The sequence below is a fragment of the Equus asinus genome, chromosome 24 (assembly GCF_041296235.1).
Source record: "Equus asinus isolate D_3611 breed Donkey chromosome 24, EquAss-T2T_v2, whole genome shotgun sequence".
Lineage (NCBI taxonomy): Eukaryota > Metazoa > Chordata > Mammalia > Perissodactyla > Equidae > Equus > Equus asinus.
In genome coordinates this window covers 58688883-58701673 of record NC_091813.1, presented here as the reverse complement: position 1 = coordinate 58701673, position 12791 = coordinate 58688883, and the positions used below count along the sequence as shown (strand labels likewise).

The following is a 12791-nucleotide window of genomic DNA, read 5'->3' as shown; positions in this document are numbered from 1 at the left end:
TGTACACTGCAGCTAGATAATTTGCACTTCTTGTTTTACCATACAACTTTTAGCAATAATCAAATTTTAAACTTTTTTTTTTTTGAAGACGAAGATTAGCCCTGAGCTAACATCTGTCAATCCTCCTCTTTTTGCTGAGGAAGACTGGCCCTGAGCTAACACATTGACCATCTTCCTCTACTTTATATGTGGGATGCCTACCACAGCATGGTGTGCCAAGCGGTGCCATGTCCACACCCGGGATGCGAAACAACGAACCCCAGGCCCCCAGAGCGGAACGTGTGCACTTAACCACTGCACCACAGGGCCGGCCCCCGAAACATTTTTCTTTTTGAGGAAGATTAGCTCTGAGCTAACATCCGTGCCCATCTTCCTCTATTTTATATGTGGGATGCCTGCCACAGCATGGCTTGATAATCGGTACATAGGTCCGAGCCCGGGACCCAAACTGGTGAACCCTGGGCCACTGAAGCGGAGCGCATGAACTGAACTGCTGAACCACTGGGCCAGACCCTAAACTATTTTAAACTTTTAAACAATTGATGGAATTCTGAAGTCCATACTAAGTTCATTTCACACTGATTCCACTCACACATTCTATTTTACTCATTGGCTCACAATGTTCATTAGACTGAAAACTCTTTATATACCTGCATCCATGGCAGGAATCAGTGCACAACTCTGATATAAACACAATCTCACATTGAGAGAAATCTTTCTGTAAAGGTGTACCTTCCCTTTCCATTATTAAAAAGAATATTTGACATCCAAAGCTGAAGATGGGCAACAGTATTACTCCATTAGAAGTCATCATTGGGCAAGAAACGCCCCTATCTGCCTGGCCGTCCACTTCCAAACGCAGCTCTATCTTTACCTAATCTTATCTTTTTTCCTCTCGTCACAGAGAATGCAATGTTCGTTTCTTCTTTCCAAAACTAACTCTTCTCACTTCCTCTCCTCCTCCTCATCTAAGATTCCAAGGCAATTGGACACTTCCTCACATGAGTTCTCATGGCACACTGTGTGCAGGCACATCGGCAAAATGACAGTAAGAATCAGATTATCCCTACAAGGAATCAATTCTCTGAGCTTTCTTAACTCTTTCTCTTTGTTCATGGGGAGCTTCCTTCTCTCTCTCTCTTTTTTTTTTTTTTCAACAAAAGCTCAGCCTAGTAAGAGAGAATTCATTAGGACTAAAGTAAGATTCATTTACATTTCAGAGACAAAACAAACTAGTATTATTCCGTCTTCACATCACCTAAGGTCATCTGGCTACAGGGACTGTGGCCTCTGCACTGTCCACTCCAGCCGCTCTCCAGGCAGGACTAAGGGAAGACCACCTATCCTAGAACTTGAATGAAGAAGAACATAATTCTGTGTAGCAATTAAACCAAAAAGAAAACATCATTCTCTTATTGGCAATGAGACTAAAATTCGTTCAGAGAGACTTCATTTCTTCTTTTATAAACTCATTAAGAACATGCATTGTTTTTCAAAAAGATAAGCCAAATTAATATCATTTCTATGTGCTGGCTTTTTCGCTTTTCTCTTTTCACCTTTTTTCTGTTCCACTTTTCCCTACCATTGACTTTATCATTCCGTTTCCTCTCATTTTCCTACCCTTTTAAAATTTAGTGGACAAATCTTCCACCTTCAGATTCATCTCTACACGATCGCTCGCTCCTGCCAATGCCTCACTTTTTAATTGCATTTAATTCTCCCAACACCCCTTTTTTTTTCTGGTAAACAAAGAAATGTCTCTTACGATGGCAAGGCATCTTTGATCTTCATGTGGGAAATGTCGTTGTAGAGTGCAATGGAAACCACCTCTTCCATGGGGCAAATGAGGCCATACTCCTCACAGCCATTTTCAATGACCAGGGGATCGGACTTGTGAGGGTCAAACATGATGTTGTTAGGAGTGACAAGCATGACGCCTCCGACCACACCCTGCAGGAGATGGGCACAGGACAGAATCACTACAGGCAAGAAGCAACCAACCACAGCAGCTCTGACAAACTCATGTTGTCATTCCGCTGACTTGTGAACCACAGGATCCTACATAACAATCACATGCCCTCTATGAGGGCTGGAAAAGCAGGCTGAAGAAATGCAACACTGGGTGCTGTGTGGTGAGATGGACTCGTCTCGCCGTGGCCATCAATCGAGCCTGGTTCTGGCAGAGCTGCTGCCTCAGTACAATTGTGGTGGGATCTTGGGTTACACAAGTATGTCTCAGATTCTCCGACACCGTCTGTAAAATGAGAGCGGCTGTCCCACGTGCTTTCCTGATTGAGAACTGGGTGCTCTACAGTTCACTCAGCACGTATACACCACATGTCCAACAAGTGCACGGTACTGTGCTAAGGGAGCGGCTCTCTTAGAGTCACGGTGCCAAAGGACAGTCTTACACTTTTTCTCTAAAATGATTAGAAAGCCCACATTCAACAAAATTTGACACAAATAGGAATATGAGTTTTCACGGTCAGAAGTGAATATAGCTGAGTATGGAAATTAAAAGCAAAAAGCAGTTGTTTGGTGGGAACCTGCAGGTCTGAAGTTTGGTCAGTTTACAGTATAGACCTTGTTGGCCACAGGGATATGATCTACCTGGGATACCAGGATGCAGATGCCTCCCTGCAGGTAAATAATTTCTCTTGGTACTCTTAATGAGTTTAGTGATCATCTTTGCAGAAAGTTTTGCATTTCATGCGTTACTTATTCTTGGTGGCCAAAGTTTTAAGTGCATATCAATACTGTTGTTTCCTACCATTTGAACCTGGCGTGACGTCTCTACTATGAGTGCAGGAATTCACTTTACATCAACATAACTCTTTTTTCAGAGACTTAATAAAAGTCAGATTCGTTCTTTGTAAAAAGTACCAACCACCAAAACACTAAAAACATGACATCGTGGACGTTTCTCATACCAGCATCTCCAACAGCAAACGTATTGAGAGCTTAGGGTTCTTCCAGGTTAGGTGATAAGCTCTTTACATGTATCCTCTTTTAATTACCACACCCTATTGGTTAAATTTATTATTGTCCCTATTTTATAGATGAAGAAATGAAAGCTTAGGAAATTTAAATACCTTGCCCATGGTCTCAGAGCTAGTGGGTGGTGGAGTTGGAATTTAAACGTCAACTTAAATGCAGTGAGTGTGATTCCAGCATTTGCTGTTAAACACATTCTATACTGTCTCCCTAACAATTTGTAGGTTAAGAACTGAAAGATAAAGTGATAAGTCCAAGGTCACAAAAAATCACATTTCCACTCAGTGATCACTATTCCCTCAGTAAGTAACATGCCAAGGATCCAGAAGGGGAAAACTAATGGACAGTAGTGAAATCTTACGCTGAAACTATGGGTAAGACATCATAATGCAGCCTGCCTTCAGTACTTCAGAACCTAGTTGAGTTTTCCATAGAGTCCAAGAAAAGGAAACCAATTTCATTGCCATATACCTTTCCATCCGTGAAGTATCGACAATTCATTTTCAAAAATTTTACCACTCCTGGCTCGTCTTCTTCTGAAGTGGAAGATAAGACTCTTTCAATAGGTTTTAAGGCCTTTCTTGCTAAGTCAGCATCCTTTAGAAAGCAAAAATTTCCAAAATCAAATAGCAGCCCTTTTTCAAAACAGATTATTTATACAAATCAAGCTACATAAGTTCCCTGTAGTTGTTTCTATTTAACTTGAACATTAAAAAGGCAAATGTTCTTTGTCCTTCAAAATTATCACAAACAGTAAGTATCCAAATTAAACTAACATTTAAAAAAAAAAGTGCATTTGTATGAACCCATAAAAATGGTTCATCAATGTCTTTAGAAAATAACCTAAATGAAAGAATTCATATTTGACTCATGGTTCAAGTTCTTTAGAAAAAGGAGTAAAACTAGCACAAACAAACTATCAGTCTCATTGAGAGTTTAACTTCACGCTTCTATGTAAACAAGGCATGCATTTCTGCCTTTGAGACCTAAAAGTGAACAGGCTTCTTTTGGATAGCTTGCGTTCTCTCAACTAATGACAAATAACCCCACCCCTTTGAGGAAAATTTCAGATGAAATCCTGTGAAAATAACATGTAGAATTCTATAACTCAAAAAACATTTTTGATAAATATGAACTTCAGGGTGTGAATGACATACATACAGGCAGTTTATCATATTCTGCATCTGATGATGAAGGAGAGACAGTAGCACCAGGACTGGAGGAGGATAATCTTAAGGTACCGGAAGGAAAGTTGGCATCTGGGACAAAAAGAACCTGCGAACAGGAAAGAAAAGTTGGGTGAGTACCAAGAATCAGGCAAACCACTAGGCAGTGTTTACAGCGGTTACTCTCTGCACAGTATCTTGCTGGGTGCATGACTGACACCCAGTTGGCTTTCATGGAACTCATTTGCAACTTGGGGTCTTCTAGACTAATCCATGAAATGATACTCAGCCATATGAATGTGTGCAGTGGAAAAGATACATAACACACCTGCAGACACTGCAGGACCTCACAAAAGGGAAGAGCAAGGTGGCTGAGTATTCCAGGCAGGCCAAGTGAAACAGATGGGTCCAAATGAAACCTTGAACGTTAGGTAGGATTTGGATAGGAAGGGAAGAGTCTTCCAGAGGAGGACACTAACAATACAAAGGAATAGAGGAGAAAGTAGTATGGAATGCTTCTAAACATAACACCTGTGTCAGGAAGAAACAGAACAAATCCAGGCTCGCTAAGGCTAAGCAGGCTCTGAGTGTTAACGGAGTAAGGTCCTTATACAATAAACTGTACAAGGTAATATTAATAATCTCAATACCTTCTCTTCCATCACTGGGTTATCTGAAAAAAAAAAAAATCCCCCGAATTGTACAAAATAGTCTCCTTCTGCAAAACACATTGGTTCCCAAAGTGTTCTTGCGACCCTGTCACTCAAAATTCTTTTAATAGGACATGCTACATTTTGGCATATATCAATACAGTGTTAAAATGATGACCTCTAATGTTATAAAACTTAATTCAGAACTAGTCATATAACAACTGTTCAATATTATTATTCACGCTCTCCCATCTTCCAGTCACATCTCTCTTCTAACTTGAGTTATTTAAATCACTCTTGACTCCAGAAAAAAATTTGAGGGAACAACAAAAGACATATTATGATAAAAGTAGGAAAAACAACATCAAGGAGAAATAAGATGAGGATTGATTACTACTAAAAGTACATGCTCCAAAATTACCAAACACTTGTTGAGAGGTGGCCCATAAAACTGGCCCTGAGTTTCCAAATAACCAATGCAGAGGGATAGATATCATTAGTTAGCAGAATGCAATTTCCATGAGATAAAAACAAATCAGTTTCTCTGAAGTACAAGTATTCTCCATTAAATCTCTTAAAAAAAAGGAGTGTCCTAGATTGAACTGTTCGTCCTTGATGACACATTGACAGTAAATATAATAACCAGTTTTAGAGGACTGTTCTTTCTAACGTCTTCAATGTGGGTCAAAGGGAAATGCCAAAGTTTAGAGTTGCGTAAAAGCAATTTACGAAGAGCGGAAATGATGTGGTCTTGATATACAGCTCTCTTATTTGTCTTGTGGATCTATACTAGAGGAACGAATTGCTGGCACTTTTTCCAAGCAATTCTCCATTAACATTTTTTTGCACCTGAGCTTTTGACAAGTGTTAGGCAACACAGGTTGAGATTCCATTGTCTGATGTGTTCTAAATGCCAGATCAAAGGGGTAATTCCTGTGCTTTAACAATTCATTGCACTGTAGACAGAGGTGACAGCTGAACGTGCGGAACATGAGAACATGTGCTCCCTCAGCCTGGAAGTGAGCCTGGATTGTGGGCAGGGGTGAAGTTTTCCTCTTGACTTCAGAAAATCATTCTGGGTCTGCTCCAAAACATGGCAAATGGGGGATCTGAGGTCCTAAAGTTTTTCCTCGTAAAACAAAACAGTCATTATTTTAGCCTAGAAATTTTTCCATGTATGTGTAGCCAAGGTGCCCCATGAATATAAAACATCTCAAGCCATGTATCTGCAAGGTAACTTCTGAGTGTGCTCAAGATAAACTACTTGAAAAAGGACACTCTTGGTATATGTCCTCAAATTTGATAGAAGTTTCAGAACGAACAGCCAAACTCAGGATCTTCTAAAAATTTTTTATGCTTCAGTTATTTCTTTTTAAGTTTGTCTGATATTGTTTTTGGTCTTTTGAAGCAACAAAAAGTCTAGAATAAGATTTCAGTTCAAGAAACTTCCAGGTCACTTCCTCTGAAAATCCCTTCCTACATGTGGTTACTCACCCAGCGAGACCAGTTTAGTCTCTACCTCAAGGTAACCATCAAATCAGTCTCTAAAAGGGTGAGTCTCAAATGTTCTGGAACCACAGCAGATAAACTGGCTTGAATTTATCTGATTTACTGAGATGAGAGGGATACCTACCCCTCCAGGCACCGAGATAGAAGATTTAAAAATTCTTGACAGCAAAAGGTCATCGACAGTTTTTGAAAGCCCCTCAATCAATTTCACTCTTCTCGGTTCCTTACCTTTGCCAGCAAAATCGTGAGTACAGCTGGGTTATATGAGGGCTGGACAGCACAGTGAAGGCTAGAAGGGACATTTGGGATAACGCAGCCCAACCCCAAATTTCAGAGATTAGGAAACTCAGATCCAAAAAAGGAAGTGATCTGTCCAGGTCAAACAGCTACTACAAGGCCAGTCAGAAACAAAGCTTCGCGGCTCCTATTTCTGCTATTATATCTACCATTATAGTAGGCATATTAAAACAGTCCTTATACTTCCTGTTGGCTACTGGAACTTAATTAGTACCAATATTTTGTTTATGGACATAGTAAAAAAATAAGGAATCACCTGAAATTATTTTACTAAATTCCAGTGACTATAGTCTTCAGCCTTGAGTTAGTAAATATATGCCTAGGTTCTTTACTATGGGTCAGTTACACATTATGCAGCAATATTTTATAAGGAATTCCCCCAAAAAAGAGATTGAAATCAACTATTAATTTTCCTAGAGATGAAAATTTATTAATTTTTGAAAAGTTTGAATGCACATTTCTGCTCAGTTACCTGGTACTGGCAGTATACTAATTTCTCCTTTTGCCAAGAACATAAATATTAAAAGCACAATAAACTAGCCAATAAATGCAATGTAAACTAATGATAGTTAAGCAAACTGTGTTAACCCTTTGCAAAGCATTCATCTCTGAACAGTTCGTAAGTACTAGGATGCTTTCAGAATTCTTGGATCTAAAGGAGAGGAAAGACTAACCCAATGAACATTACCATTGATGATAATTCTGTAACACTAATAGTGAGGCATTAAAAATGGCAATAAAAGATAAATGCAAAATGAATACTCAACAAGAAAATCATTACCTGGCCTGGAACAATAGTATGTGTGAAAAGTTTATTCATTTCCACTAATTTATTGGGAGTGATGTTAAACTTCAGTGCTATAGAGTTCAAGGTGTCCTGACTTCCAGCCTAGAACAATCAAACAAACGAGACTTAATACACAAAGCAAAACCCCACAAAGCTTTTGAAAGACGCTATTTGTGATGTGAGTGAATAAAAAAGTAATACGTATATCCAGATGTATTATGAAAAAGAGTGAATACATTCTCAGTTCTTAGGGAAAAAAGTTTCAAGTGTTATTCATTTCTGGGCTCCCTTACCTTCAAATTTCACTGTCCACTATTAGACTTCTAAACTTACTTTGGCGCAACTTAGGTGTATAGAGTAGAGGACTCTGAGGCATAACATAAAACTGTAAGAAGACAAGAAACAAAACATACACGCGTACCACCCACAGGGAAAATGCGGCTACTTTCTCTTTGCGTTTTTCTGCCTATTTTCCTGTCTCTTCACTGCACTATAGGCTCCTGAATGGTGGCCTGTTAATGGTCATCTTCCCCACGGTGCCCGACACAGAGCAGGCACTCAAATATTTGACGAATGAATATGGTGAAAGGCAGGGAAATCTGAAAGAAATTCAGATTAGCTACCAAAATTGTTCACTGTCATTAAAATGACAATTTCCGGGGCTGGCCCAGTGGCACAGTGGTTAAGCTCACACGTTCTGCTTCAGTGGCCCAGGGTTCACTGGTTTGGATCATGGGTGTGGACATGGCACCACTTGGCAAAGCCATGCTGTGGTAGGCGTCCCACATGTAAAGTAGAGGAAGATGGCACGGATGTTAGCTCAGGGCCAGTCTTCCTCAGCAAAAAGAGGAGGATTGGCAGCAGTTAGCTCAGGGATAATTTTCCTCAAAAAAAAAAAGAAAAAGACAATTTCTCGTGGTCAAACAAATTAGAGTTCTTCTCTAAATCTATAAAATTTGTGATATATGTTCCAGGTGTATATGTTTCTCTCCTTCTCTGATAGAGAAGAAATAGGAATAAAGAGGCATTGAGAAGATGAGAAACTTCACAGTCAAAAAGCTCCCCTCAAAAAGAAGTCTGCTCCTGGGGTCAGGTCAATAACCAGGACAGACTCCCTGTCCAGGGTCACTGGATGGAACCTGTTAGTGGGAGGTCCATCCGGTGAATGTCACTGAGAAGTTCCCATCTACAGCCCTGGGTCAAGATGGGTGGCTGTCCCCATAAGCAGAACCGGCTCCACAGGTGAGCCTTGAATTCGGTGGAGATGTGAGGTGGCTGCAGGAGGTTGTGGACTGATGAAAAGATAGATGTAGAATGAAATTCACCGCTGCCTTTAGCATCAGAAACCCACCAAAGAGGCGAGCTGTGTCAGGCCAAGCAACTTCACAGTTACAATTACACTATACTCACCTCACAGCCTTTTTAGAACAAGTTAGGACATAAATACATATGTTTCTAAAAATCACTGAAATTTAATAACATATGCCCCTACCTCTGGGCAAAACCATCTCTACTAAAATTGGAAAAAAATGTTTCCAAATATATATATTTTCCAATATTATATATTTATATAACATATTCAATTTCAGGGGTTTTCAGGGTTTAGAGTCAGTACAAGACACAGATTGAGAATACACTCTAAAGCCAGACTGTTGGATCTGAATTCCAGATCTGCCACTCGCTAGCTGTGTGACCTTGGGTCATTTGCTTAACTTCTTGGTGTCTCAGTTTCTTCATCCATCAACTCGAGATAATTGTAATTTCTGCTTCATAACACTTACTACATGGCAAACGATCAATAAATTTGCTTCATATTTTTATGAAAAAGCTTGTAGAAGATATTGCATATAGGAGGTTCAGAGAAGGAGAAAAACTTTAACAATCTAGAGTTATCACCTAAGGATATGACATATTTAGAGAATGAAGCCACAAACGCTGGGAAGGATCCTGGTATCATTCAATGTTTAAAACTAAGCCCGAGTGCTTCAACATCTGCAGCCCCGGAGTCACATAAACAATCTGGTAAGCACCAGCATGGTTCTCTAGACATGAAGTTACGAATCACCTTTTATTTCCAATGACAAGTACACAAAATAACCTGCCAAAGAGAACCAATCTCCAAAACATATAAATCAAACAGTTGGACACAGTTGCATTGCCAACTTCACCACCAGTTCATAGTAATTAATTTGAGGGCTGATTTTTATTCTCACCACGTTGTTTAGTATATCCTATGTGAAGTGTCTCCTAGCAAACAACACTTCTCACTTCTTTAGATGGGTGTGTGAACCACACTGCTAGATACACACGTGGCTTTAGAATTAATATGTTGTTAATAATAAATAATCTGACACTTCCTGAGGGCCTGCAATGAGGTAAGACACTGCATACGTGTAACGGGGTCAACAACATATTGTAAACAGTGGTAATGTGAGATATATAATCACCCAAAGCCTTTCTGGAAAGGACGAGGCCTATAAGCCACAGAAAGACACCTAGAGATGTTCACAGAACACTGAGCATGAAAGCCTGTGCCAGGGCTCTTCAACACATCTCTACAGAGGCGTGGAGAAGATTCACATTCCAGAAGAAATGCCAGGGAGGGATCAGCTCTTGCATTTTGCCTTACACAGAGCTGGCATGGCACACAAATAATGAGTATAAAATAAATACACATTATGAAAACATGACCAGGCAATGGCAATAGCATTTAATTTCTTCTTAGAAGTCAGAGGACACTTCTCAACAAAGCTATCTCAGAGTGAATTAAAACAGATCCATAACTGAGTGCTGTTTTCTGCCAGGCCTAGGATAAAGACACAGCTCCTGGCCTCCAGGAGCTCATGTGCAGTGTGAGAGATGAGCAAATGGCACACAGTGTGGAGGTGCAGCAATGGACACATACATACCACTATTCATCTATTGATCCAACAATGCAGAGTTGACCGCCTGCAAGGCACCAGAAATACAATGGTGACCAAAAAGGGGTCTACTCTCTGTCCACGGATATGTGAATTAAGGTACAAGATAAACATTAAAATAACAATCACACTAGTGAATCTATAATGTTAAAGTTAGATAAAGGATGTAAAGGAACATGATTCTAGAGAGAGTGAAATGAAGGGATGTGGCCTAGACTTACCAAGTGGTCACACAGGTAAGACTGAACATGGAGAGTTATGGGAAGACGTCAAGTATAAGGCTCTGGCTTGTAGAAATGTATGGATGATAGAGCCATTGCTTCTTGAAAAAGGACCAATTGTGGGGGTCTAAGTACGTATGTTGAGTAGGCAACTAAATCTATGGTTTTGAAATTCAAAAGCAACGTATGGGATATAGACCTAAAATAGGTAGTCATTGGCACGTCAAAGATAATTCAAGTCACAGGTTTATATGAGCTTGTCTGGGGACAAAATACGAAGGAAAGAGAAATGACCGAGAACAGGTCTTAAGAAGCTTCCTTATTTAACAGGTATACAAGAGGAACGCAGCTAAGGGGCAGGATGTGTCAGGGAGAAACATTGTGTAAATCTAGTAATATTAACAAACATTCATACCATCCTGTTTATACTTACAGTGTATTCCATAGTACCATGGGGCTTCTGAACCACCATTTTCTTCTCTTTTTTATCATGTGTTTTGTTTTGATTGTCATCTGAAGAACAAAATGCACGTAAATGAATAATTTCTTTTTCAGGAATTGAGGATAGGTAATCTACAGTTAGATTTCAAACTGACTTAAAAAAAAAGACACTAATAGAAAAACATACTAACGGCACAAATAGACCACATTCACAAAAACATACTGTTTGTCAATGAACACTTGAATAAAGGATTAATGTTAACCATAACCAAACAGTACAAGTAACAGTGAGGTAATGTTTTACAGTTATTAAAAACAATAGTTTAAATGATAATGTATAATGACGATGAAAGAGTAAAACTAGTGCAGTCATGATATAAATGATGCATAAGGTAAATCAGTACAGCCCTTTTAGAAAGCGATTTGTGAAAATGTAACAATAATCATAAGAATTTTCATTCTTTGACTCAGTCAGCCTTCATTTAGGAATCTGTCCTAAGAAAAAATCTAAAAGGAGAAAAATGCTGCATGTCACAGCATATAGTTATTACAACACTACTTAGAATAAAACTTGGAAAGACCTATATGTCCAACAAGATATTAAGTTGAACTACAGATTTTATAGATCAAAAATGGTCGACCTTTGGCAGCTGCAGGTGATTCAACCTATTCATCATGGTTAAATACATCTTGATATATCAAGCCAAATATTAAAAACTAGAGAGACAGGGGCTGGCCCCATGGCCGAGTGGTTAAGTTCGCGTGCTCCACTGCAGGCGGCCCAGTGTTTTGTCAGTTCGAATCCTGGGTGCGGACATGGCACCGCTCCTCGAGCCATGCTGAGGCGGCATCCCACATGCCACAACTAGAAGGACCCACAAATAAGAACACACAACTATGTACCTGGGGGCTTTGGGGAGAAAAAGAAAAAAAAAAAAACTAGAGAGATATATTGCAATGGATAAAAATATAAGTGACAAAAAGAATATAAAATCGATTTAACTAAGAAAAGATGCTCTAACTTGTATGTGATCAGAAAATTGAAAATTAAAGAGAGTTTAGAACATGGTGATGTAGGAAGATCCAGAGCTCACCTCCACCCACGGACACAACAAACCTACAACTACCTGTGGAACAATTTCCTCTGAGAGAGATCTGGAAACTGGATGAAAAGAACCTCTATAACAAGGGACAACACAGAGAAGGGTACAAGAGGCAGAGATACAGCCCTGCTGAGGAAAAAAATTACACCCTAGTCACAGCACTTCACAGTTGGGAGTGATCTCAAAGGTAGGGAGCTCTTCCTGGAGATACAGGGGATTTGAGCTCCACATTAGGCACGCCAGCCCTTAGATCCAGCTACAAGAGAGATGAGATCCCCAAATACCCGGCTTTGAAAACCAGCCAGGAATATATCCAGGAAAACTATATAACTACAGGGAAAGAAAAACCTGCCCTTAAAGGGCCCATGCAAAGACTCACTCAACCCAGAAACCAGGACAAGAACACCAGATAGAAAAGTGCACAGTCCATTGGTAAGAGACTCACTTACTAAGCTCGGAGCACATTCCAGAGAGGCAGGAGATGGCTGGGCTCACTTCCCAGTGACTGACACACTGGTGGCAGCCATTATTGTGACCTTGTTCAGCCATGCTGACACAGATGCTGGCAGGTACCAATGGAATTCTTCCTCTAGCCTTTTAGTGCAGGTGCCTGTTCTGCCTAATAGAGCACCAGAGGCAATCAAGCGCGGCCAGGCAGCACAGGCAGCCTGTCCTAGGGACCGGCTCCACCCACCAGCGAAC

General features: G+C 40.0%; 1 protein-coding gene across 7 annotated transcripts in view; it reads right to left on the bottom strand.

Annotated features, from left to right (window-relative positions):
- The window catches only part of NCOA7 (nuclear receptor coactivator 7), a 147210-nt gene that overhangs the window by 43414 nt on the left and 91005 nt on the right, over positions 1–12791 (bottom strand). For all 7 annotated transcript variants that reach the window (XM_044757115.2, XM_070496674.1, XM_014858309.3 and 4 more), the window contains 5 exons: positions 10979–11058; positions 7398–7505; positions 4156–4269; positions 3466–3591; positions 1766–1950 (listed from right to left, as the gene is read on the bottom strand). In XM_044757115.2, coding sequence (XP_044613050.1) covers positions 1766–1950; positions 3466–3591; positions 4156–4269; positions 7398–7505; positions 10979–11058 — 613 coding nt within the window. The remainder of the gene's footprint in view (positions 1–1765; positions 1951–3465; positions 3592–4155; positions 4270–7397; positions 7506–10978; positions 11059–12791) is intronic.